The sequence below is a fragment of the Chrysochloris asiatica genome, unplaced genomic scaffold (genome assembly GCF_000296735.1).
Source record: "Chrysochloris asiatica unplaced genomic scaffold, ChrAsi1.0 scaffold00003, whole genome shotgun sequence".
Taxonomy (NCBI): domain Eukaryota; kingdom Metazoa; phylum Chordata; class Mammalia; order Afrosoricida; family Chrysochloridae; genus Chrysochloris; species Chrysochloris asiatica.
This window is the reverse complement of record NW_006408521.1, coordinates 47856535-47882869: the sequence shown is the minus strand read 5'-3', so window position 1 is coordinate 47882869 and position 26335 is coordinate 47856535. Positions and strand designations below refer to the sequence as shown.

The window sequence follows — 26335 nt, the reverse complement described above, 5'->3', positions numbered from 1 at the left end:
TCTACATTGGTTGACCCCACCTCAAAGCCATGATCCCCTGACTCATATAGTGACCCCATATAGGGTTTCCAATAAACAGTTTGTGGTTTTGAACCACTGATTTTGCATTTAGCAGTCAAATGCTCCAGGACATTTCTTTGCTGTTGGTGCTAAGTGCCATTGAGTTGGGTCCTACCCATTGAGACCCTATATGGGATTTCTAAGGAGCAGCTGGTGGGTTTGAACTGCCAACCTTGTAGTTAGTATTCAGTGCTTATTTTACAGTACCACACCAGTCACAGTGTACTAACAGAAATGACTCTCTTTGATTCTGGTATTGTATCATTATATTCACTCCTTCCCTTTTTAAATTACTGATCATGTATATCTGAAAGTTAGTCAAAAGATCATTTAAAGGTTGGAGACAATAAACATTTTGGCAGAACCACGTTGATCAATCCCAGAGCTGATGTAAGTGCTATTTTTCACTCCGAGTCAACCATATATTTGACACATGCGACCTTTTTTACTCTCTTAACACAATCAAACAAAACAAAAATGACTCTCCTATAAAAAATAATTTCACTTTTATAAAGTATTTCCAGATTCTATTTAACCCATTTTGCTTGTTTCCCCATGAATAAAAATAGGCTGCTTCCTAACTCTGACTTGTAAACATGAAGTCATAACTTCTGATCTTGCCAGATAGTGCAACTACATAATTTTGGCTCTTACTTAGGTTTTGGGGAAACTCAAAAGACGTGTTGGTGCTACAGGAAGAGGTGGACGTTAGTAACTTTAGTCGTTCAGCTTTGCCTTGTGAGCATTCTCTGAATTGTGTTGCTGTGAACTGTTAACTGCCAATTTCCACCCTAGAGATGGCTACATTTCAGAGATGAGTGAAATGATACTTGTAAACAAGTCTATCAGCATTAGTAAAGCTTACTAAACAATCTAAGCTCTTTGGAAACACACAGCCACTCTTAAAATTCATTGCTGATTGTTAATTATAGCCTTTAATAGAGACTTGAAGACAATTTATCAAATTTCTCAACTTAATTTTGATTTCATGATGTTGATTTTGTTTTTATACATTTCAGGTGTGAGATTATTTCTCTCTGGGGATCCTGATGAAATTCTACCACTGACTATTCCAGTGTACTACTTAAAAATCCTTAGGACTATGTTTCTTTGGAGTCCTGGTGTGGTGATGCATGATAGTGCACTAGACCGCAAGGCCGGCGGTTCAAATTCACCAGCTGCTCCTCGGAACCGACTCAATGGCACCGAACAACAATGTTTCTTTAAAGCTGACAACTGCTCACTCCGGGATCTAGATGCTGTATTTGCAGTATTATCATCTATATCTACCAGAGATGGAAAATCCTGATCATTTTCTTATGCTGTACAGTAAAATATTGTTGTTGTTGCTGTTGTTAAGTGCTGTCCCGTTAGTTCTGACCCATAGCGGCCCTGTGTAGGATTTCCGAGGAGTGGCTGGTGAGTTTGAACCATCGACCTTGCAGTTCAAACCGACCTTGAGGTCCAGTGCTTATCCTATGGTGCCACACCTGACTGAAAACTTAGGTTTTTTCATCCTCGGTGGTATCTACCTCAGGTATGGCGCCTTAGGACAAACACTCGACCTCTAAGTTGGTTTGAACTGCAAGGTCAGTGGTTCAAACTCAGCAGCTGCTCTTTGGAAAACCTGTACAGGGTTGTTATGAATTGGAACTGATTGGACGGCACTAACAACCTGTTGTCATCATCCCTGAAGGTCTTGTTGTTGTTGTTATGTGCCATGGAGTTGGTTCCGACTCATAGTGACCCTGTACAGGGTTTCTGAGGCTGTAAATCTTTACAGGAGCAGAAAGCCTCATCTTTCTCCCGCGGACCAGCTAGTAGTTTCGAACTGCTGACCTTACGGTTCACAGCCCGATTCGTAACCACTACGCTACCACAGCTCCATTGTTTCTTTCGGGACTGCTTACTTTATGCAGACCTCAACATCAGCCACTATGGGTCGTTGTTGTTGTTGTTGTTGTTAAGTGCTGTCGACTCGGTTCCGACCCATTGCCACCCAGGATGGCGAGACTCCCTCTCTCATACTTTGAAGGGACATGTTATTAGGAGAGAACAATCCTTAGGAAAGGACAGCCTACGTGCTAAAGTGGCGGTGGGTCACTGAAAAAGAGGAAGGCCTCTGCAACAAGATGGAGTGACACAAGGGCAGCAGTAATGGGCTCCAACGTAACAATGATGGTGAGGTTGGTGCAGGAGTGGGCAGTGTTTTGTTCTGTTGTGCACAGGGTCGCTATGAGTTAGAGCTGACTCCATGGTACCTAACAAACACAAAAACTCAGATAGAGTGGCTCTGTAGGATAAGCACTGGACTGTGAACCACGAGGTCAGCAGTTCAAGCCCACCAGTCACTGCATGGGAGAAAGATGAGACTTGCTGCTCCTGTAAAGATTTACAACCTTTGAAATCCTACACATGGTCTCTATGAGACAGAACTGACTTGATGACACTTAATAACAACTCAGTCAATAGTTTAATAAATTGTGTGGCATTGTTAAGTAAGCACTGAATTCCTAACCAAAAAGTCAGCAGTTCAAATGCATCAACTGCTCCGAGGGTGAAAAACGAGGCTTTCTATTCCTATACAGGGTCACTGAGTTGGAATCGACTCAATAGCAGGGGGGTTTAGTGAGATTGCCTGCTAATTTCTATGAGGAGATTCCATGGTCTGTGTGTTTACAATCTCCTTGGAATTACCTAAAATATGAGCAGAAGTAAATGTAATAAAGTTAGTACTGTATATAGGTCTTTATTATAACTGAGAGAACTAGGCAAGATGGAGATACAGATTTATGTATGTATCTTCATTGTCGTAGGAAATGTACATTATTTCTAACACTCGTATTAACCCTGCAACGTCTAGTTTATCTAGAGTTGATTGACAAGGAAACCGAGATTTCTCATCCATCACTGCTTTGTAGGAGTTTCTGGCAGAGCTAGGACCTGAGGCAAGACTCTCTTGTCTCATTAGCAACCACTAGAAGTTCTTTTCCGTTAGATTAAGTGAGTTCTAGAGAAAGTGCACAATTAACTTATTCAGTTAGGATAAACACTGAACCGCAAGATGGGTTTGAACTGGAAGGTCAGCGATTCAAATCCTCCATCCGCACTTTGGAAATCCTACACAAGGTCGCCATGAATCAAAATTGACTCGACGGTATTTAACAACAGCAACAAGAAGTTTCTTCTTGGAACAGAGCCCCCTCCATTCCAACCAAACCGAAGATAAGTCATTCTTCCTCGTGGTGAGCCTGGCTGTGAGCCTTTCTGAGTTGGAAGGAGGGTTATGGGGGTAATTTGTGTCAGGGCGTGGCCTCCAGATGATTCACAGTGAGTACCCAGAGCTCCTTTTGATGTTGAGTTACATCACAGAATCTTAGATTCGGTGGAGTCTACGGTTTTACACTTGAAGAAACTGGGGCCCAAGGAGAGGAAACTGACTTGACCAAGGACGCCTGGACTGATCTAGGCAGAGGTGGGGTCGGTAGCCTGCCTTCTGACTCCAGCCCAGTGGCTCCTGCGATCTTTATGATACACGTACTAGTGTTGGAATTATAGAAGCCTAGCACCAGCCTGCAAAGCCGTTTGAACCACAAGGTCGGCTGTTCAAGTTCACCAGCTGCTCCTTGGAAACCCTACACAGGGTCGCTATGAGTCGCAACCGACTCAACGGCACCTAACAACAAATGTCATAGTGGGTTGCCACTGGGTTGATAGCTGAAGGCCAGCAGTTCGAGTCCACTAGGCGCTACACAGGAGAAAGATGAGGCTGTCTACTCCCGTAAAAGTTTACAGTCTCGGAAACCCTATACATGGTCATATGATTCGGAACCAGCTCGATGGCGCACATGAACCCTTTGTTCCTTGGTTGAGGTGGATGTCATCTCCAGGCTTTTGACAGAAAGAGGGGTGGAAAAGGGTGTGGGGGAAGTGATTTCCTTCCACCAAGGGACTACCACCGCTCTGTGCCAGGCACCAGGTAGGCATCCAGAGACAGTGAGGCCGATTCCCTGCAATCAAACAGGGAAATCGAGTCTCTCCCTACTAGCATAGTGGTTATGAATCGGGAGAAAGATGAGGCTTTCTACTCCCGTAAAGATTTACAGCCTCAGAAACCCTATACAGGTTCGCTATGAGTTGGAACCGACTCCATGGCACATAACCACCCTACCTTCGGGGCAGGTCCCGGGCCTAGATTTCCTTCTGTTGGGTGCGGTCCCATTCCTCCCAGTACCGTGCTAGGCCACTGCTTGGCCTTGCAGATTCCCACACCCAGCACCGCGCTAGACCCCTCGGTCGCTCAGCCTCCAATACAGTAGAATCCAGCTCCTGGCTGGGTAGCGCCAGGCGCGTCACCACGGTAACCAGGGAGGCGTTGACCCCTGACCCTTGCGGCCCCTCCCGGCCCCGCCCCTTGCGTTCCCGAGATCAACATGGAGCAGGACAACCCGGAAGTGCCGCCGCCGCCTCCGCCGCCGCCCGCTCTGTGCTAGGAGCCGCCGGCCCGGCGAGCCCAGGCCCCGCACCCGTCGGCCGTCCGCCCGCCCTCCACGTCCTGCCTGTGCGCAGCCCGGCCTGCCCCACCCAGCCCCGGCGACCGCCCCCCGAGAGGCGGAGCGCGGCGACAGGGGGCGGCGGAGGAGGGCGAGGTTAGCGAGAGGGAGCGAGGCCGCTCGGCCGCCGGCGGTTCGTATTACCCGGGTCGGGCCCGCGGCGAGCGCGGGGCGGGCGGGCCGCAGGAGGCGGCGGGCAGGGGCTCGGAAGTCACCTTCCAACGAGGCCTCTCCTCCGCAGCCCCCGCCGGGCCCTGGTGGCTGGGCCTCACTTGCCCGCAGGCCCGGGAGCCCCCCGTCTCCGGGAACGGCCGAACGGGAAGGTGGAGAGGCGCGCGGCGCGGAGGCCCAGAGAGCGGCCGGGGGATGGTGGGCTCCTGCTGCTCCCGAGGAGAGGGGACCCCCACGGCAGCCGTGCCCCCCGGCTGCTCGCGACAGGCGTTTTGACGTCTGCCCAGGGAAGTGGGGCAGCTCCGAGTTCGCCCCGTGCCCCTTAAGTGTCCTTAGGATGCAGTGATCAGTGTCCGGTCTTACGGCCTGTGCTGGAGAACTCGGTGCCGAGAAAAACGGCAGAATGATGCTGTCCCAGCAAGCCCAAAAGTGGTTTCCAACCCACGTGCAGGTCACTGTGCTCCAAGCCAAGGATCTTAAGGCCAAAGGCAAAAGTGGCACCAATGACACATACACTATCATTCAGCTGGGCAAGGAGAAGTACTCCACCTCCGTGGCCGAGAAAACCCTGGAGCCGGTGTGGAAAGAGGAGGCCTCTTTTGAGCTACCCGGTCTGCTCATGCAGGGCAACCCGGAGAAATACATCCTTTTCCTAATAGTTATGCACAGATCCCTGGTGGGGCTAGATAAGTTTTTAGGGCAGGTGGCCATCAATCTCAATGACATCTTTGAGGACAAACAAAGGAGGAAAACAGAGTAAGTTATGCCATTTGTTTTCAATTTGGGGGCGCTTTAAGTATGACTTAGGAGGATCCCTGGTGGCGCCGTGGTAAAAGCGCTGGACTGCCAACCAAAAGGTCGCTTGTTCAAGCCCACCAGCGGTTCTGCTGGAGAAAGATGTGGCAGTGTGCGTCCTGTAGGGAGGGCAGCTTTGGGGGCAAGGCTACTGTGCCCTGTAAGGTCACTTTGAGTGGGAAACGTCTGGAAGATGGTGGGTGGGTAGTAAATCGTATTTATGAATTTTCTACTCTTGGAAGTTATTTGTATATTTAGGGCATGGGCTTTTGGATTGAAATGTGACCTAGTTTTAAGCACCCTATTTGTATGGCTCTGAAGTGAAAAATAGCCCTTTGAAGAACTTTTTTTTTTTTTTTTTAAATGAAGTCATTACTGACACATTGTTCTTCATTTCTGTTTGTGTAAACATCAGTTAGATCATCAAATATTTTGCACTGGATTTTAAGTCAACTAAAATTGTTGCACTGTTTGTTAGACTACTGAGTCACAGTGTCAAACGGATAAAGCTTCATAGAAGTAAGTGTTCACTGTTTTTAAGGATTTTTTAAAACAAATTTTCCTTAAAATGGACTGTCAGAAAATTGAGTCTGTTCTTCAAGCATTTTAATCCAAGTGTTGAGCTCTGAAGCTGTGAAAGACAAATGACCAAATTTAGAAACTCGCTGTTTCACTTCAGGATTGTAAACACAGTTGCTCTTTATTTTAGCTGGTCATGTTTTCAGAGTACACGCATCTTGCTGTTAGAGGGGAAAAAAAAGTTCTACAAACATTCTCAACTTTGAAGGACTAACTATATTTTCCTTTGAATTGACAGTGTATTGAAGCGAGTGGATTCCTTTTGAGTTAGTTCTGCGAAGTTAGTGTGTCTCAACCACATGAAATGTTGGAAGATTGGAGACAATTAAATTCTTGCGATGAAATGATGGAGTGGCATTTTTAGAGAAAACATGGTCTTATATGGTTTTTAAGCTTAGGTTAGATATTTTGTAATAAAAAAAAAAGCACGAATGTAAGCTAACACTAGAGTATTATATAGCTTAAAGCGAAAAGTTGTATGTTTTCAGAGCTTGGTGTATATTCTCACTGCTTCCTTAAACTTCTCCTTTTTCTAGTCTGAGAAAATATGATGAATGGATTGGGAGAAAAATACAAGTTGAGCTTAAATCTTCAAATTTCCACCACAGCTGTGTTATTTCTTTCAGTTAGAAATTAATTTTTTTTTCTCTAAAATTAAAAAAATTATAATAACTAAAAATTCACATCATTTTGTTGCATTTTAAGTTAACCTTCTCTTGCTCTTTGCTCTACCTGTCTTGTCTGCAGGCTTCTCTTGATTGGAGGCTTTTTTGTTGGTTGGTTGGTTTTTGTAATGAGCTCTTTCCCTAAGATTGAATAGACGCAGAGTTAGAAGGGTAAAGAGATAAGAAATCCTACAAATGAATGCCAAGAGGGAAAATGGCAAATATTGAAATTAATTGAGGAGATGATCGTATTTTAAGAAGTAAGAGTGAAAAGGTTTAAAATGTGTGTGAGGTTGAACATACATCAGTGACTTCGATAATAAAACAATTTGAGATCTGAAGAGTGCCCTCTCTGTTTCCTCTGTGGAGTTCATCAAATTTAAAATGCAAAATGGATCATCACCAAATAGTTTGTATCCGATTGCCAGTTCTAAGTGACTTAGTCTATAGTATTTAAAAGTGTTTTTGAACTTGTTTAAGTATACTGTAACTTCAAATTTCTTATTGCTTTTATAGGATTTTTAATACTAATGGCTGAGGTAGTACAGGCCTTCTTCTGATTTATGAATTTTCCAAGTGAAAGTTGACTCAAGTGTTAAAGCACAGATTCTGAGGATGAAACAACCTTTTAAAAGTGCCCTCTCGTTGTCACTGTGTGTCTCTGGCAGCCTCCTAGTAACCCCCTGTTCCACCGTGAGCACTCCTCTCCTATTAGTCCTGCCTGCAGAAATTCTAGATTGGAAATTCACTAGGATTGATGAGACCTTTTTTTTTTCTGGGGAGGGGGGAACTGCTTTTAAATATTACCAGTAGGGCTTGTCACGTGACTGCTTGTGACAAGACCTCTTTTTAAGTGTTTAACAGTTTGAGGACCATGGGCTTTTCAATCGCCTCATGGTGTTTTCATCTGTTACCGTATACCCTTACTGCTTTCCTAACTTTGTGGGTGAGTGGGGACCACATACTTGATGAGGCATCTTTATTGGTAATATTTCTCGTTTTTTAATATATTTAATAGTTTCCTTTTTTCCAGCCCAGCTGTACATGTGGCGCGGAATGCCTTGACGCACCGGTGTGTTGCAAGAAAGATGTGTAATGTTCCGCACATTGCTGGGCTGTGTCAGCATATTCCCAAGGGCTTTGTAGAAAAACGAGTGGAGTGATGAAAGCCACAGCTGATTTAGAAGTCCCATGAAAAGTGCTGGGCCTGACTCGTCTTACTTTTTTGACACCAAAGACGAGTATTTACAGCCGGTTTTCCATTTGTGTCATGATAGGCAAAGAAGTGTGTTGGCTGAAACGGTTTTTCGACTTAATTTTTGTATTTTGTTTTGCTCTCTTAAGGATCGGGGGAAGGGTATGAGCCAGCACACTTAGAGTGGGGCATGGGCTTCTGTTGCATCTCCCACTTTTAATGGGTGTTTGCATTGATTCTGGCGTGAGATTGAAGGAAATAATACAATGGTTAATAATAGAATGGCAGACTCACTCGTGCTATTTTGTAATATCAATGGATTTTTTTTTTTAAACAGAAGTGGGTGATGTTGGTTTTAATTTATTGCTTGTGAGCAGTTACGATGCTGAGGGTCCCTGGAGTTAGGTACGGTGCACACACATGCCGATTCCACGTCTGCTATGTGTCCTTCTCTACGGCACCTGCTTCCTGGCCCCCTTACCAACACTCTTGTCCTCCTCCTGACCACACAACACCAATTGCTTGGGAATAGTTCCCACATGTGTGGTGGCTTTTGCACATGGACCTGTGCCCACTGAAAATTGAACTGAAGCAATAGACAGTTTAAATCCAGCACTCCAGAGGTAGGGGGGACAATTCAGCATTAATCCACTAAGCTCCGCATGCTCTGTCTTCCTTTTATCTTTATGAAGCCTGGGAAAGCACCTCTGCAGAGACTCTTGACCGCCTCATTAAGGCTTCCTTGTTAGATACGTGTCACCATACAACAGCAAAAGTCATTTGTCATACATAGGATTTTTCAGTGTATTTGTGAAAGTTCTTTGCCACTTTTTTTTGGCGATGAAGAGATAGAAACTACAGTGTATTTATAGTTTGCATTCAAACACTGACTTGCTTTCCTTTTTTTTTTTAAAGTCTTTAAGGAGCTCTGGTAGCATAGTGGTTATGAGTTGGGTTGCTAATCTCAAGGTCAGCAGTTCAAAACTACCAGCAGTTTTGCGGTAGAAAGATGTGGCTTTCTGCTCCCGTAAAGATTTACAGCCTCAGAAACCCTTTATAGGGTCCCTGAGTCTGAACTGATTCCACGCACGGCACACCACCACCACTACCACCACCTGTCAAAAAACCAAACCCAAACCATGCCACATACACACACAGGAGTTGTAGCTTGATTGTCTTCTGAATATGAGTCTAGAAATACCCACTCAATAAACATTTTCAGCGCAAGTCAAACTTACATCAAGGAACCTATTTTCCTGCAGATGTTATTCATCACTTGGGGATTTTTTTTTTACTAATCGACTTGAATCCAATCTTGGGAAGTGATTTTTTTTTTTTTCCCTCTGTGCCTTGGTTTTCTCATCAGTGACATAATGGTGCTAAGTAGAAGGCCTCTTTGGTCTTGTTACTAAAATTGGGTTAATTTGGATGATCCTCCCTAACTTTATTTTACTGGGTTGCTAATTTGTTTTCTCAGATTTGCCATACTTTGTTAATACACGTAGGTATCTTATGTGCTGTTTTGTTGTGGTGGTGCTAGAGTTTTTAATATTTTATTTGTTGCGAAGTGTATTCACCTATTTTCCATGTAGTCTGAGAATATGCTTGAGGGCCATCCATCAGAAGTTGTTCTGTCTTCACCCCCTCAAAAAAAAAGTAACTGTCCCCCCCGCCCCCCAGTTATGAGGGAATAGCATCAACAAGGTTGGTTTGGAAACTCACCAGCTGCTCCTTGGAAACCCTATACAGCATTCCTGTGAGTCGGAACCCCCTCTGCCGCACTTCACAATAGCAGCAATGTGACTGGAATAACTGGGAGGTAGTGGTGGTGGGTGTGTGCTGTCAGGTCGGTTCTGATTTATAGTGACTGTGTAAGGGTTTCTGAGGCTCTAAATCTTCATGGGAGCAGAAAGCCGCGCATCTTCCTCCTGAGGAGCCTCTGGTAGCTTCGTCCTGCTGACCTTGCAGTTAGCAGCCCAACTTGTAACTTCTTTGCTACCAGGATTCCTTTGAATAACTGGATGTTGTTGTTGTTGTTAAGTGCCGTCGAGTCGATTCCGACCCATAGCGACCCTGTACAGGGTTTCCGAGGGTGTAAATCCTTACGGGAGTAGAAAACCTCATCTTTCTCCCGTGGAGCGGCTGGTAGTTTCGAACCGCTGACCTTAAGGTTCGCAGCCCGATTCGTAACCACTACGCTACCAGAGACTGGATACGTAACGTTATTTCATGGCCAGACTTTTTAGGTGCTCAGTTTTGTCTTGTGTAAGGTTCTCTTTCCTACAGAGTTTAAATCACTGTGATGGCTTCAGACTTCATCATTTGCCCCAGATTAGGGATTTTCTTAGTTTAGGGTCTCAGGTTAATGTTCTCCATTATAAAATGTCTTATTCTGTAGCTCTGTAGGATAAGCACTGGACTGTGAACCTCAAGGTTGGTGGTTCAAGGCCACCAGTCACTTCTTGGAAATCCTACGTAGAGTTGCTAGGAGTCTGAACCAATTCAATGGCACTTAACAATTCTTTAAAGCATTCCTTGTCCTGATGATAACTAGATCTTAATGGGTTGACTTGCTCCAATGTAGTTAACTAAGAAAATCATTTTCTTCTGGGTTAACTTAAAGAACCGATGAGAACGGTCAGTATAGAAGGTGTTCTCAGAAAGCCAAAGTTTACTTGTTGTTGTTAAGTACCCATCGACTCGCTTCTGATTTATCGCAACCCTCTATAGAGTTTCCAAGGCTGTAAATCTTTATGGAAGCAGACAACCTCATCTTTCTCTGGTGCCGTGACTGGTAGATTCGAACTGCTGACCTTGCAGTTAGCAGCCCCGTTCGTAATCCAGTATACTCTCTGAGATGTGTGGTTTTGGTCCAAAGTTGGATCTCAAGATCGTCCATTTCAGGAGCGGGATTCCAGTATCCTCGCATTGTATGCAAGGATGTTGGAAAGAGTTGGAATCCTAACTCAGTAGGGTTCAGGGGAACCATAACCAAAGGTAATGAAGTCCTCAGGCACCCCTGCCTTTCTGCCCACGAAGTTTCCTTACAAACTTGAGTTTTCTCAGAAGACCGTAGAGGAGTGACAGTATTCCTCCCACCTTGAGAACATGAAACCCATCCTAAGTATTAGGCTCTTTTATGGTTTGTATTGTGCAATGTGCTATGGGAGTTTTCAGTTCTTGGTAGGGACGGATTTTCACCAATTTGTCCCCATTGTTTTGCTTGGTTGTGAGAACTGGTGTGTTAAGCAGGGCTCCAAGGGCATAATTCCTAGCTAGTTTTAAGACTTGTGTAACTTTTGAAGAGAGTCCTGGTGTGGGATGCACCAGACTGCAAAGCCATTTGAACTGCAAGGTCAGCGGTTCAAGCTCACCAGCTGCTCCTTCGAAACCCTATGCAGGGTGGCTGTGGGTTGGAGTCGACTCAACGGCACTTAACAACAACAACAAACTAAACTATAAGGAGTTCTGGCAGCATAGTGGTTATGAATTGGGCAGCGATCCTTAAGGTCAGCATTTCGAAACTACCAGCTGTTCCACGGCAGAAAGATGAGGTTTTCTGCTCCCGTAAAGATTTACAGCCTCAGAAACCTTGTGCAGGGTCGCTAATGAGTCGGAATCGACTCCACGGTATATACCCACCTGATAGCAAATCGGTCTGCTCCTCTCATGGTCAGCAATTCAAAATTGCCAGCAGTTCTGCAGGAGAAAGATGAGGCTTTCTGCTTCCATTAAGATTTATAGCCTCAAAGATCCTATAGAGGGTTGCTGTGAGTCAAAACCGACTCCACAGTATGCTACCACCACCACCATATAAAACGAGTGCTGGTGTGGCACTGTGAGTTAATGCACTGGACTGCAAGGTCAGTTTGAACTGCAGGGACAGCGATTCAAGCTCTCCATCCACTCCTCTGAAACCCTGTACAGGGTTGCTATGGGTTGAAACTGACTCGATGGCACTTAATAACAACAACATAGAAAAAGGTAGATTTAGATTTGTCAGACTGATGATTGTGTGCATAAATTTAAAACGCTGAGATTGCCTCATATCCTGACTTCTTTCAAGAATGGGTTTGTGGCTACGTTAGTAGCCTACGAGGAGGCTTCAAAAAGTTCTTCAAAAAATTCTGTTCTCTCTCCATTCTGTTTTCCACGAATTCGTGACTCCCCCTTGAAGGTGAATCTCTCTGCAGCTGCGACTGTAAATAGCAGTTTGTTGGAGTCTGACTTCCTGGGTTATGGGAGGTACTGTGTGAATTGGTGCCATGTTGTTGTGGACTCTCAGGTTGGTTCCAATTCACAGCAGCCCTCTAGGGTTCCCAAGAGCCTCTAGTACCTCACTTAGCCTCCAGCACCACACCAGGGCTTGTTGTCGTGTTGGAGTATTCAAATGCTTCTTCTTTGTAAGTGTCTATCTTCCATTACTGTTGAACTGCTTTAACTTCAAGGCATGGTGGGTGAGAAAGGGCAAAGTAGTCACTTTCTGAAAACTAACACAGTTGGGCAGGACTGGTGGTAATGTTGGTGAGTGTGTTTCTCTTTGCTCATTTAAGAGTAGTTCTCAGTAAAGAGTTAAGTTCCTATCGATTCAGAAGTGATTGAGTACTTTGTGTAGGTATTTCAGTGTATCATTGATGCACGGTTTACATATCCCACCCCAGGCCATTTATGCTGTAGTCAGTTGGTATATATACCGTATTTTCACATGTGACACACGCATGCATATAGTTCTCCCAGCGCTTCTCGTAAGGAACCAACATGTGAGGGGATTGTGCAATGTGCAAAACCCCATATAACGCACACGTGGTTTGTGTAAAAATATGGTATCTGTCATGGGCAAGTTCTCTTCCCTGGAAAGACCTATGACCTGGAGTTCCATCTGATGCATAGTAACCTTTGAGCATATCCTGTTGGTAGCAATGAGAATGAAGTCGTGCATCGGAGTTCCTTTGTAGCTAAGAAAATTGGTTACAGCTGATTAAGGGTCTGTGTAACTAATCACCTCTCTGCAAGAACAAGTATCACTTCATCCTTGAATAACGTGGAAACCTTGTAGAAATTCTGTTAGGCTTTATTTTGCAGCACGTTTCCTCTCCTCTGTCATCTTCTCTTGGCTGTTTGCCTTTGAGCGTGACTGTAGAGACACAGAACTGGAGAAGTTCTCATGGATCTAAGTCTTAGAACCAAAATAAACTGGACAGCAGAATACAGTGGAATGGCCCAAAGCGTTAGACTTTGCTCCACTCAAAACCACTTTTATTCGGCGTCATCACAGTCTCACAAAGACAGTTGAACGGAAAGCATTTGAGCTGCATTTCCCCCAACAAAGTCATTGCAAAACTTATTACTAGTGTTTGTCACTTTTGCAGTTTACTCATTTTGCTTTGGTCCATTTCACATGGCGCTAATGTAGAGGGTTCTGGTGTGGAGCTGTAGGGTAAGCACTGGACTGCTAATCGAAAGGTCAGTGGTTCAAACCAACCAGTCACTCCTTGGAAACTCTGTATAGGGTCGCTATGAGTTGGCACTGACGCATTGGCACTAAACAGCAATAATGCCAGTTGCATCATGTATGATTTTCATGGTTGGTTGTTAGGTGCCGTCCATTCATTTCCAGTCATAAAGACCCTCTGACCGAAATTCTGCCCTGTCCTGCGCCACACTCACAATGGTTAAATTGGAGCACATTGTTGCCACCCCTGTGTCAATTCAGCTCGGTGGGGGGTGGTCCTCTTTTTCTCTGACCCTCTACTTTTCCAAGCATGCTGTCTGTCCTCCCAGGTCTGGTCTCATGATAATATGTCCAACAGACCAGAGACGAAATCTCTCGGGTCTCACTTCTAAGGAGCAATTCTGGCTGCATTTCTTCTAAGACAGATTTGTTTGTTCTTCTGGCTGCCCCTGGTACTTTAGTATTCTTTGCTAACACCAGACTCCAAATGCGTTGATTCTTCTGTGTTTCCCTTATTCAGTGTCCATTTTCCACAGGCATATGAGGCGGCTGAAAATACCATGGCGTGAGTCAGGCCCACCTTAGTTCTCAAACGGATTTTTGTGCTTTGAAGAGATCTTTTGCAGCGGATTTTCATGATGAATAAGCTATATGTGATAGTCTACAACATGAGTGGCGGTCTGCTCCCGTAAAGATTTACAGCCTCGGAAACCCTGTACAGGGTCGCTATGGGTCGGAACCGACTCCACGGCACTTAACAACAACAACAACATTAGTAAACTTGTTTTAATTATTTTTCATACGTTATATCTGTTTTGGGACTAAAGGACTATTTTATTAAAAATATAATTATTTGTCAATATTTAATTACTTAAAATAATTGATGTTGATGAGGGCTTACATAGTGTTCTTAGACCGTTAGTAATCCTTACTCTAGCTAGAAACATGTTAGCTATTGTTGGTAAGAAGTTTTGATGTGTGATTTTCAGATCATAGAACAAAGATTATTTGAAAACCTTTTCTTTTCAAACCTATTTCAAATGTGAAAACATACTCTCAGCCACATCACAGAAACGATGTTCAAGTTTTTAAATTACACAAGGAGGAAAACCCGAAATGCTCGGGCGGAGCGCTTCTTATTCGGAGCTTAGATCGTCTTGATGTGTGGTGGCTTTATCTAAAAGTTACTTGTATGTAGCAGCGAACCCTGTCTTCTCACCATTACATGTTCCAACTCATTGTTTCCCCCCTTTTCTTTAAGGTGGTTTAGATTAGAATCCAAACAAGGAAAAAGAGCCAAAAACCGGGGTGAGATAAAGGTCAATATTCAATTTATGAGGAACAATATGACAGCAAGTATGTTTGACTTATCAATGAAGGACAAAACCAGATCCCCTTTTGCAAAATTGAAAGACAAAATGAAAGGTAGAAAGAGCGACGGGACGTTTTCTGACACATCTTCTGCAATCATTCCAAGCACTCACTTGCCTGATGCCAGTACCGAATTTTCAAGCAGTGAAATACCGTTGAAATCCAAACCCAAAAAGCCTTTTCTCCTGGGTCCCCAGAGACTTTCTTCAGCGCACTCAATGTCTGACTTAACCGGGTCCCACGTGTCTTCTGAGAAATTGAAGTCTGGCATCATTGGTCCAGCACATCTTGTTGGTTGCCAGATAGATTCCTTCGGAGCAGTTCCAGAAGGTGGTAAGTGGCATGTTCTTTCTAACGGTGGCCTGAAAGACACCTGTAATCTTACAGCTTAACTTCTGAAGTTGGAGAATAGCAATGAAAGTGTCTCATGGGTATTTTTGAATGCAGACATTCAGCAAATACTTACTGAGCACCTACTATATCCAGAATTGATAAATTCATTGAAGTGAGTTTGTCTGCATCCTTTTTATATTATTGTTGTTGTTGTTATGTGCCGAAGTGTTGGTTCCGACTCATAGCGACCCTACATAGGGTTTCTGAGGCTGTAAATCTTTATGGGAACAGAAAGCCTCATCTTTCCCCTCAGTCCCCTTTCAGGTGTTCTGGTGTGGCACTGTAGGATAAGCACTGGACTGCTAACCTCAAGGTTGACAGTTCAAGCCCACCAGCCACATCTCGAAAACCCTATACAGGGTTGCTGTGAGTCAGAACCAACAAAAACAACAATTCCCTTTCATAACCTACCTTCATATTACTGCTATTTCTCCTTCTCCAAAGCCTAAAGCATAAATGAATGTTCTGTTTCATCAAAGTATGAAGGGAAAAAAGCAAAAAGCTTTTATGCTCAAAAGAAAGTAAATTTAATACTACACGTTGATGAAAAAGTCTTTAATGATTTATAGCATTATCATGCCAAGCCATACCTCTCGTTTTGACATCATAGTTTGCTTATGTCTGTTTCTTTCTGAGTACATTGTTCATTATCTAGCAATACACAAGTTGTTGTTATTAGCTCAGATACTTGCGACTGCATTGGGTGTTGGTTTTCCTGGGTTATTTTGCAGGCTATTCTGTTGAAATAGTTAATTGTTCTCCTTCTGAAACCAGCAGCAGTGTGACACTGGCTGTGTCAGAGTGAGACCGAGGGTGTCCCTGACTGTATGCTAACTACACACTTGTTTACAGGAAGCCTCAAATCTCCACACAGAAGAGCTCTAAGCTTTGATACCTCTAAAATGAACCAAGCTGACAACAGTGTGGACCCAGGTGAATTGTCCTTCGGAAGACAAAATGATCCATTTACAAATGTGACTGCTTCCTTACCCCCAAAATTTGCAACACTGCCAAGGAAGAAAAACCCATTTGAAGAAAGCAGCGAGTCCTGGGACAGCAGTGTGAATTTGTTTTCGAAATCCATTGAAGTGCGGAAGGAAAATAAAAGAGAGAAACGGGAGAAAGTGAGCCTGTTTGAAAGAGTAACTGGGAAAAAGGATGGCAGGCGAGCTGATAAACTTCACAACGGGGCATCGGATAGCCCTTGTGACTTGAGATCACCTAATGCATTTAGTGAAAATCGTCAGGACTATTTTGATTATGAGTCAACTAATCCGTTTACATCAAAATTCAGGGCTTCAACTATCCTGCCATCTTCCAGGTAAGCTTAGCTTAGAGGGCGTTGCGCTGTTTTGGGGAACTTTGTGCTTGAATATCCCTTGTAAATACCTGAATATTTTCAAGTCCTTTTATTTTACTTGGAAACTGTTCTCACTTTTTTTTTTGTAATTAATTGTGGAACTGGGTAATGTTGCAGGCCTCTCCGAATTGAGCTTTCTGTTTAGAATTATAAGCAATTCTTCTTCTCTATCCTCGCCACTTAAATGAGCCAAAAGCTCACTGAAACATAAAGTGAGAATGACATAGTTTTTGATGACATGTAGTGGGTGTTAACTTAAGCCAGAAATGTAGATGTCCTGTATTTCTAAATATTCTTTTTCTGTGGCTGTTTTATGGACTGTCTGAGGAGGATTTGTGGTCCAATTGTAGCCCATAGGCTGTTCTTTAAGAAACACTGGCGTAAGCATTAATATCCATACCAGGGGTTCATTCTCCTTATTGCCTGCTTATTTAAAAGTAGTTCTTAACTTGTGAATAGTAACTGGAATTTACTGACCCCTGTGAGAACTGTGAAAACACCAGAGTGTTCTATGATTTATAGTCTTGTTGTTGTTGTGAAGTGCCGTCAAGTCGGTTCCAATTCATAGCGACCCTCTATAGGGTTTCCAAGGAGCGGCTGGTGAGTTTGAACCGCCAATCTTGCTGTTCAAATCAACCTTCAGGTCCGGTGCTTATCCTATAGCACCACACCAGGACTCCCTTATAGTCCTAGAAAGAATCATTATCAGGATAAAGATTAGACTTTTCAAGCTGCAGTCTTTCAGTGAGGTGCTGGTGGTGTGTGCCACCGAGTTGGTCCCAACTCATAGCGACCCTGTAGAGGGTTTCTGAGGCTGTAACTGTCTACAGGAGCAGCAAGCCTCCTCTTTCTCCCACACAACAGCTGGTGGATTCGAACTGCTGTACTCCAGGGCTCCTTCAGTGAGGTATATAAGGACACTTTCCTAACTCCTGGGTAGGAGGTAAAACTGTACACATTTTACACAAGTAAACAAGGGAATAGCTGAGTAAAGTAACCTCAAGCAGAGAATTGCGGTGCTGCAGGGTATGCGCTGGACTTCTAACCGCAAGGCCAGTGGTTCAGACCCACTAGCTGTACCTCCGAAACCTTGTACAGGGTCACTGTGAGTCAAAACCGATTCAACAACACTTACCAACAGCAAGCAGAGAGTAAAATGAGTGCATTGGATTCTGAAGTAATTACCAGGAAGACACATGGTAGAATTTTTGCATATAAAATAGAGGCTGTTCTCGAAGTAATAATGTATAGCACACAGACCTGAATAGGGGTCCTGGCTTTCAGCCCTGGGACCTCTATCTTTGAAAGGTAGAATAGAATACCTACTTGATAGGAGAGCATGAGGATGAAGTGTATGTACCAAGTACACAGCACAAGCCAGCCCCCAGATAGGGACTTCAGAAATAGTGAGTGTGGGACATTTCATGCGTGAGTGTGTCATGCCATGTTTTACTCAAAAATCGTGCTCCACTTTGCCCCCTCTACAAATGGAGACTGTGGTACCAACAATCACCTATTTACAATTGTGCTCTCTCCCACTTCTCTCTGTGGGATCTATTCCGGCGTCATGTTTAGAAGCATGCATCTCAGACTTCCACGGGAAAGTGTCCTGTTTTTTAATGAATGGATATTTCCTGTGGTTTTAGAAAGTATCCTTCAGTGTTTTAGTTACACAGATTTTACTTCAGAGAAAGGAGTTCTGGTGATTACAAGTCGGGCTGCGAACCTCAGGGTCAGCAGTTCGAAACTACCAGCTGTTCCACGAGAGAAAGATTAGGCTTTCTGCTCCTGTAAAGATTTACAGCCTCGAAAACCCTATATAGGGGCACTATGAGTCGGAACCAACTCCACGATATGCCGCCGCCACCACCACCACCACCACCACCACACTTCAGAGAAATACAGTTTTATTATATGGCACTAGTATTTTACTGAGGAGTCCATAATTTTGTTATGTTACCCTAGAATTTCACATTGTATACTTTGTTGTTGTTGTTAAGTGCTGTCAAGTCGGTTCCGACCCATAGTGACCCTGTATAGGGTTTCCGAGGAGTGGCTGGTGAGCTTGAACCACTATCCTTGCAGTTCATACAGCTTTGCAGTTTGGTGCATCAACCCACAGCGTCGCACCGGGACTCCCATTGTATACTCTACATAATGCCATAATTCCGTAATTCTAGCTTTGTTCTCCCTTTCCTGAACTTTTCTTCTTCTAAGATGGTAAAAACAATTGAGACACTTTAGAGCTTGAGTATTTTAAAGTTCAAGAAAAGCAAGAAAACTGGGAAATGGCAGGCATAAGATTCTCTTAAACTATGGTCACCAGCTGCTCCTTGAAAACTGTATACGGGGTCGCTATGGGTAGGAATCGATTCGTCGACACTTAACAACAACAAACTTTGGAAGCAAATGTAAAACGGAAGTGTCCTCAAAATCTTGAATTGCCTACATGCAAACTGTTTACATGGACCACCGGGGTTTTAAAAAGGAGCCTGGCATTTTGCCAAAATTTAGGCTTCATATTGGGTTACTTCAATATTAATGCTGTTTCTGTCCAAATCAGAATTTTGCCATGATATATGTATAGAATTATTGCAAGTATGTGAAAAAAGAAAAACATATTTGTTTTAATTTTGACTTTTCCTGAGATACACGTGTAAGGACCAGAAAGCCAAATAAAACCCAAACCAGCTGCTGTCCAGTCAGTTTCAACTCTTAGTGACCCTGTAGGATAAAGTAGACCTGCGCTTTCTAAGAATGAAATCTTTGTTGTAGCAAACTGCTGCCTCTTCCTCCCAGGGAGTGGTGGGTTCGAATCACCGACCTTTTGCTTAGCAACTGACATGTATAGATTCCCCAGAAGTTACTATGTTTTGAGGCACGGAGACCATCTTTGTTTTGTAAAAAGCGCTAGCTCTAATTGGTGGTGGTGGTTATGTACAGTGGAGTGGGTTCCGACTCACAGCCACTGTGTATAGGGTTTCTGAGGCTGTAAATTGTTACGGGAGCAGAAAGCCTCATCTTTCTCCCGTGGAACAGATGGTAGTTTCGAACTGCTGACCTTGAGGTTAACAGCCTGCCAACTAACTACTACGCTGATTAGGACTAGACAAAAGAAGGATTGAATACCAGTGGATCTAAGAAGAATGTGCAGCTCAAGTTTTAAAGCAGAGACTTTATCCCGTGTACCGTATGGAAGGTTAGAGTCAACACAGTTTTGTTTTTCCATAATAATGTATTCATATTTATCTTCACAGTGGTGTCCCTCAGTTACTGTGGGTCACTATAGATTTCTCATGTTGACAGCCAAAGCAAATGGTCTTCGGAAGCGATAGACTCCCAGAGTCCCCCGAGAGCGCCAAGCTCCCTCCTTTTGGTGATGCCACTGTTCAACACCTGGCCTCCAAGTCACTGGCTGCAGAGGGGATGAGAGTGGACGGTCCCACATAGGGCATTTTTATGTGCCAAGGTGCCATGGGTGTGCTTCACTGCCATGCTAGTTCCGATGTGGAACCGTGTTCTTTGGCCAGAGCTCAGTGCTGTGTCAGTGTACTGTGAGAAGCTGGCAACCTAACAACAACAACAACAACAACAACAACAACAACAACCCAGCAGGAGAATGAATTGGATTTGGTGAAGATACGACAATGTGTGTACCTATGCTCAGCTGTCTACACCACCAAGTCCACAGTACACGTGCCTCACTTGCTACGTGTGTACACAGAAGGATAGTTGGGACGCTCCTCATTTTTAGGAAGGATGTCTGTTTATTATTGGTATTGAGTTGTTTGGGTTTTAAAATTGCTGCTGCTTTTGCTTTTTAGTTAAAAATCACAAGTCCTTTAGTGTCATCTGTATCAACTAATTTGTGTGGTTATTTCCACAAGTTGTACACGAGTATTTTCTGCTCCCGCAAAGGTGTACTGCCTCACAAACCCTGTATAGAATCGCCACACTTAACTCGACAGCTCTTAACAATTTTCCGTTAGCAAATATGCTTGATGGATGTTGGTTACACCATTTTCAATACCGTGTTTATAACCAACTCTTTTTTTTAACACTGGATTATTTATCACTAGGAAGTAGAAATGAATGATTACATTTTCCAAATCCAGTTTCCTTTTATTTTTCACTGGATGGCTTAGAGTGAGGTGGTGGTATGTGACCAAGTTCTGGCTTACGGACTTGGGAGTGGAAGGGTGGACTTCTCCCGCACAAAACCTTCCACTGTACTTGGCCCAGGGGTCAGTTGACTACATCTGGACACCACATCCGGCCTGCTGTTGGATTTATTTGTAAACACAGGCTTATTAGAACATAGCCACACCCATTTGTTTGTAGCTGTAGTGGTCAAGGTTAGATAGTTGTGACAGATTGAATGGCTATCAAAGCCAAAAATATTTATTAATGGTTCTTTTATAGACCTAGTTTGCCGACCCTGGTACTGAACAGGCAGGATCTTTGAGAAGACGGGCAGAGCTATAAGATGAGCCCTACATGCATGTAGGAGGCTCCAATAACTGATTGGACTTTGTTTGAATGATAAATGCTCAGAATATTAACTGACTGGGACTTTAGCAGTTGATTTCAGCACTTAGAATGACTTATTCAAATAAGCAGAGAAGGTGCTAGAACCCCTTTTTCTATTCCAGAAAGTCTAGGGCAAAAAAACAAATGAACCACTGATGCATAGTACCAATCCCAAACGCTTCTTTCTGGTTCTCAGTTATTATTTTATTTTAGGCTTTTCTCACCCGACTTTTCTCTTACTCTTCTCCCCTATATGTTCTGTTATTAGATGCATTTGAGTCAGTTCCAACTCAGAAGAACACTGCCCTGTCCCGCCCATCTCACAGTTGTTACTCTGTTGGAGCTGATGGTTGCTCTCTGTTGCAGAGAAGTAATTTCCGTAGTGTGAGTCTCCCTCTCTGACGAGTCCTGTGTAACCATGCCATTTCTGTCCCTTGGGCTTACTAGTGGAATGCCTTCTAACCTTGGCCCCAGTGTCTAGAGCCTACCGAGAAGTGAAAACCTCTTTGAAATCTTTCTTGAGTTATATTGTGGCCTCTACCTTGTCTTTTTTTCCTTTAGATAGAGAAGAACATAGTTGCTGTGAATGTAGGACCTAGATCGTACCCTGTACTAAACTGTGCAAACTTGTAAGCAGTTCTTCTGGAAGTTTTTCTTCTGGGTGGTCCATAGTACCTCGAGCACACCCTCAGTGATGACCGTCAAGGCCTTCTGAAGAACTTTTAAAACTTATTGTAACTGCTAACCTCACAGTCGGCAGTTCAAAACTACCAGCCGTTCTGCAGGAGAAAGATGAGGCTTTCTGTTCCAGTAAAGATTTACAGCCTCAGAAACCCTATGCAGGGTTACTATAAGTTGGAACCCCCTCCACGGCACACCTCAGTTTGTTTGGGCCTACCTCAGACTGAATTAGAATCTTTAACAAGTGGGGCTCTGAAATGAAAAAGGAGTTAAACATTTTAAAAAGGTCCCGTGTGGTTCTCATTATCAGTCAGATTTAGAAATTGCTTATCTAAATCCTATCATCTGTCTCCTAGGAGATCAGTGCTTACTGATGAATAGGACTGTAGAGTAGGGCTGGTGGGTTGACATGAGTAGACACAGCCTGGTCCTCTTAGTGCTCCAAGGTTGAAGGCGCAGTAAGGAGATCAGCTTGACTGACACAGACGTAGGGAGAGGACTAAGACGTTTGGCTCTTGCTAATAATAGGTTGTTTGGAGTCCTGGAATGGTGCTGTGGGTTAATTTGCTAGACTGCAAGGTCGGTTTGAACTGCAAGTTTGGCAGTTCAAGCTTACCAGCTGCTCCTTGGAAACCCTATACAGGGTCACTATGAGTCAGAACCAACTCGATGGCACTTAACAACTACAGCAACAGTAATAGGTTGTGGTGCTGTAGTATAAGCACTGGACTGCTACCTGCAAGGTCGGCAGTTAAAACCCACCATAGGGCAGAAGACCTTGTACAGGGTTGCTGTGAGTCAGAACCAACTCGATGGCATGCACAAACAGCAGCAAGAACAGGTGGTTTTTTGTTGTTAAAGTGCCGTCAAGTCAACTCCAACTCATAGTGACCCCTTTATGAGGTTCCCTGGGATTTCAATTTTTGCGGGAGCCGTAAGCCTAACAGGTTTGTGACACCTAAATTTTAGAAGGCATTGACAGCTAGGCAGAAATGTTTGGCAAAAAAGGCTTATGGCATCTGTGGGTGATTTGCTCACCAGGATTCAAGGAAAACCTGGGCAGCAATCTGGCCATAAATGGTGCTTTAACCATATATTTGTATGCTGTTATTGTGATGGTTGTTGGTCAGGTCAGCTCCAGCTCATGGTGACTATGTGCGGAAGGAGGAAGCATTGCCCAGCCTGGTGCCATCTTCATAGTCCGTGTTATCTTGGAGTTCTCCACTTTAGCTCTTGTGTCAGTCCATTGGCTGGACTTCCCTCATTCTTGATGATGGTCTACTTTACCAAACATGGGGCCTTTCTCCAGAGATAGTTGGTGGTGTTAGGGTGCCGCTGAGTCAGTACCGACTCATCGTGACCTTATGCACAAATGAACGAACCACTTCCCGGTCCTGCGCCAACTTCACAGACTTTGCTATGCTGCTGCCACTGTGTTAATCCATCTGGTTGGCGGTCTTCCTCTTTTTCGCTGACCCTCCACTTTACCAAGCGTGACATCCTTCTCCAGGAACTGGTCCCTCCTGACAACATGCCCAAAGTCCGAGAGACTAAGTCTTGCCATTCTTGCCTCCAAGGAGCACTCTGAATGTACCTCTTCCAACACAGGTCAGTTAGTTCTTCTGGCGGTCCATAGGATTTTAATATCCTCCTCTAACACCATAACGCAACTGCATCAATTCTTCTACGATCTTCCTTATTCACTGTCCAATTTCACGTGCATATAAGGCAACTGAAAATAACCTTGGCTTGGATTAGCCATACCTTAATCCTCAAACTGACATCTTTGCTCTTGAACATTTTCAAGAGGTCTTGTGCAGCAGATTTGCCTAGTGCAATATGTCGTTTGATTTGTAGACTGCTGCTTCCATGAGTGTTGATGATTGATCTGAGCAAATTGAAGTCTTTGATAACTTCAATCTTTTCTCCATGTATCTTGATGTTATTTATTTTCTAGAGGTAGGTCTTTTCTAGTGGAAATAATAGATTTGTTTGTTCTTCTGGCAGTCCATGGCATAGTCAATAATCTTTGCCAACACTGTAAATACACCAGTTATCCTTTGGCCTTTTTTATTCTGTATCCAGCTTTTACTTATATATGATGCAGTTGTAAACACCATTGGGTCAGATACACTTTAGACCTCTTTTCTTCTTAATAACTTTACAGATGTGTTTTCAACAGCTTGTCTCAGTGCAATAGATTATTTGATTTCTTGGGTGTTGATTTTGGATCCAAATAATGTGAAATCCTTTACAACTTCAGCCTTCTCTCCATTTATCATAATGTTGCTGATTGGTCCAGTTGTGAGAATTTTTGTTTTCTTTAGGTTGAATTGTAATTCATACCGAAGGCTGTAGTCTCTGGTCTTCATCAGGGAGTGCTTCACGTCTTCTTGCTTTCAGCAGGCAGGGTGTTGTCATCTGCGTATTGCAGGTTGTTAATGAGCCTTCCTCCAATCCTCATGTCACAGCCTTCTTCATATAATCTAGTTTCTTAGATTATTTGCTTGCAATACAGATTTAATGTTGTTGTTGTTAAGTGCCGTTGAGTCTGTTCCGACCCATAGCAACCCTGTATAGGATTTCCAAGGAGCCACTGGTGAGCTTGAACCGCCGACCTTGCAGTTCAGACAGCTTTGCAGTCTGGCACATTAACCCACAGCGCCACACCAGGACTCCATTGAATAAATATGGTGAAAGGATCCAACCGTGACCTACACCTTTCCTGATTGTAAACCACACAGTGTCTTCTTGTTCTGTTGGTCTGTGTACAGGTTCTTTATGAGTTCAGGTCAGTGTTCTGAAATTCCCGTTCTTCTCAGTGTCATCCATAATCTGTATGTTCCACACGGTCAAATGTCAATAAAACACAGGTAGACATCTCTTTGGTATTCTCTGCTTTCAGCCAAGATCCATCTGCAGTGATAAGTCTCATGTCATACCTCTTTAATTTCTAGCAGATGAAATTACTCCATTTTCCTTGTTGATGTACCGCTGAAGCCTTTTTAAAACTATATTCAGCAGCATTTTACTTGTGTGTGATGTTGGTGATATTGGTCGTTAATTCCTGCAGTCTGTTGGATTGCCTGTATTTGGAATGGGCACAAAGACAGATTTCGTCTGGTGAGTTGGCCAGGTAGCCGTCTTTCAAATTTCTTGGCATAAACAAGTGAGTACTTCTAGCTTTGCATCTGTTTGCTGAAGCATTCCAGTTCATAGTCCGTCAATTCCTGAAGCCTTGGTTTTTTTGCACTGCCTTCAGTGAAGCGAGCTTCTTCATTTAGTACTGCCGGCTCTTGATCCTATGCTGCCTCCTAAAATGTCAACCAAACCTTTTTGGCACAGTCACTGTGTATTCCTTCCATCTTTTGATGCATATTTTTCCCATGTTGTTGTTAAGTGACGTCGAGTCAGTTCCAAGTTATAGTTACCTGGTATAGGGTTTCAAAGGAATGACTGGTTGTTTTAACTGCTGTCCTTGTGGTTAGCAGTCCAGTGTATATCCTACAGTGCCACATCATAGAATCTGTCAGTAATTCAAGTGAAGGCTTGACTTTTTTTCCTCAGTCCTTTTCGCTTGAGAAACGCTGAGTATGTTCTTCCCTTTTGGTTTGTCCCCGTTTAGTTATAATACTTGATTTTGTCTTCATGAGCTGCCTTTTGAAATTTTCTGAAATTACTCTGTGTTCCAGAGCAAATTTCAGAGTCTCTTCTGACACCCACCTTGGCTTACTCTTTCTTCCCTGTCTCTTGAATGACTTTTGCTTTCTTCACGTGTGATGTTCTGATGCCATCCCACAGCTCTTCTGGTCTTTAGTCATCAGTGTCTGTTCTTGAGATGTTTGCTGAATTCAGATGAGATATACACCAGGCCATGTTTTGACCCTTGTGGACTTATTTTTCCTTCCTTTCAGCTTCAACTTGAACTTGCATGTCAGAAATGGATGGTCTGTCTGTAGTCGACTCCTGGCTGTGTTCTGAGTGATGATACTGAGCTTCTCCACCATCTCTTTCAATGGAGGTATTGTCACGTTTGATTCCTGTGCATTATATCTGGTCAAGGTATTTGCAGTGAAGAAGTCCTTGATCTTGCAAAATTAAATCATGTAATCTCCAGCATCATTTCTATCACCAAGGCCATCATTATAAACTGCAGATTGTTTTTTGTTTTCAGCTTTTACATTCCAGTCCCAAATAATAGTGCATCTTGGGTGCATGTTTGATCAATTTCATTTCCTGCAGAAGATGGCAAAAATGTTTAACTTTCTCATCTTTGCCATTAGTGGGTGGTGCATATATTTGAATAATAGTTGTATTAATTGGCTATTCTTGTAGGCATGTAAGTTGTATCCTTTCAGTGTTTAGGATGTTGTTGTTGTCAGGTGCCGTCGAGTCAGAACCGACTCATAGCGACCCCATGTACAGCAGAACGAAACAATGTCCGATCCTGGGCCAACCTCACTACCGCTGTCACACTTGAGTCCATCAATGATGCCACCTGGCCAATCCATCTCGTTAGGGGTCTTCCTC

General features: G+C 43.6%; 1 protein-coding gene across 1 annotated transcript in view; it reads left to right on the top strand.

Annotated features, from left to right (window-relative positions):
* Nucleotides 1-5154: 5154 nt before the first annotated feature.
* The window catches only part of RAB11FIP2 (RAB11 family interacting protein 2 (class I)), a 54964-nt gene continuing 33783 nt past the window's right edge, over nucleotides 5155-26335 (top strand). Inside the window, exons 1-3 of the mRNA XM_006831396.1 lie at nucleotides 5155-5540; nucleotides 14732-15174; nucleotides 16087-16555. Coding sequence (XP_006831459.1) covers nucleotides 5188-5540; nucleotides 14732-15174; nucleotides 16087-16555 — 1265 coding nt within the window. The 5' untranslated portion in view covers nucleotides 5155-5187. The remainder of the gene's footprint in view (nucleotides 5541-14731; nucleotides 15175-16086; nucleotides 16556-26335) is intronic.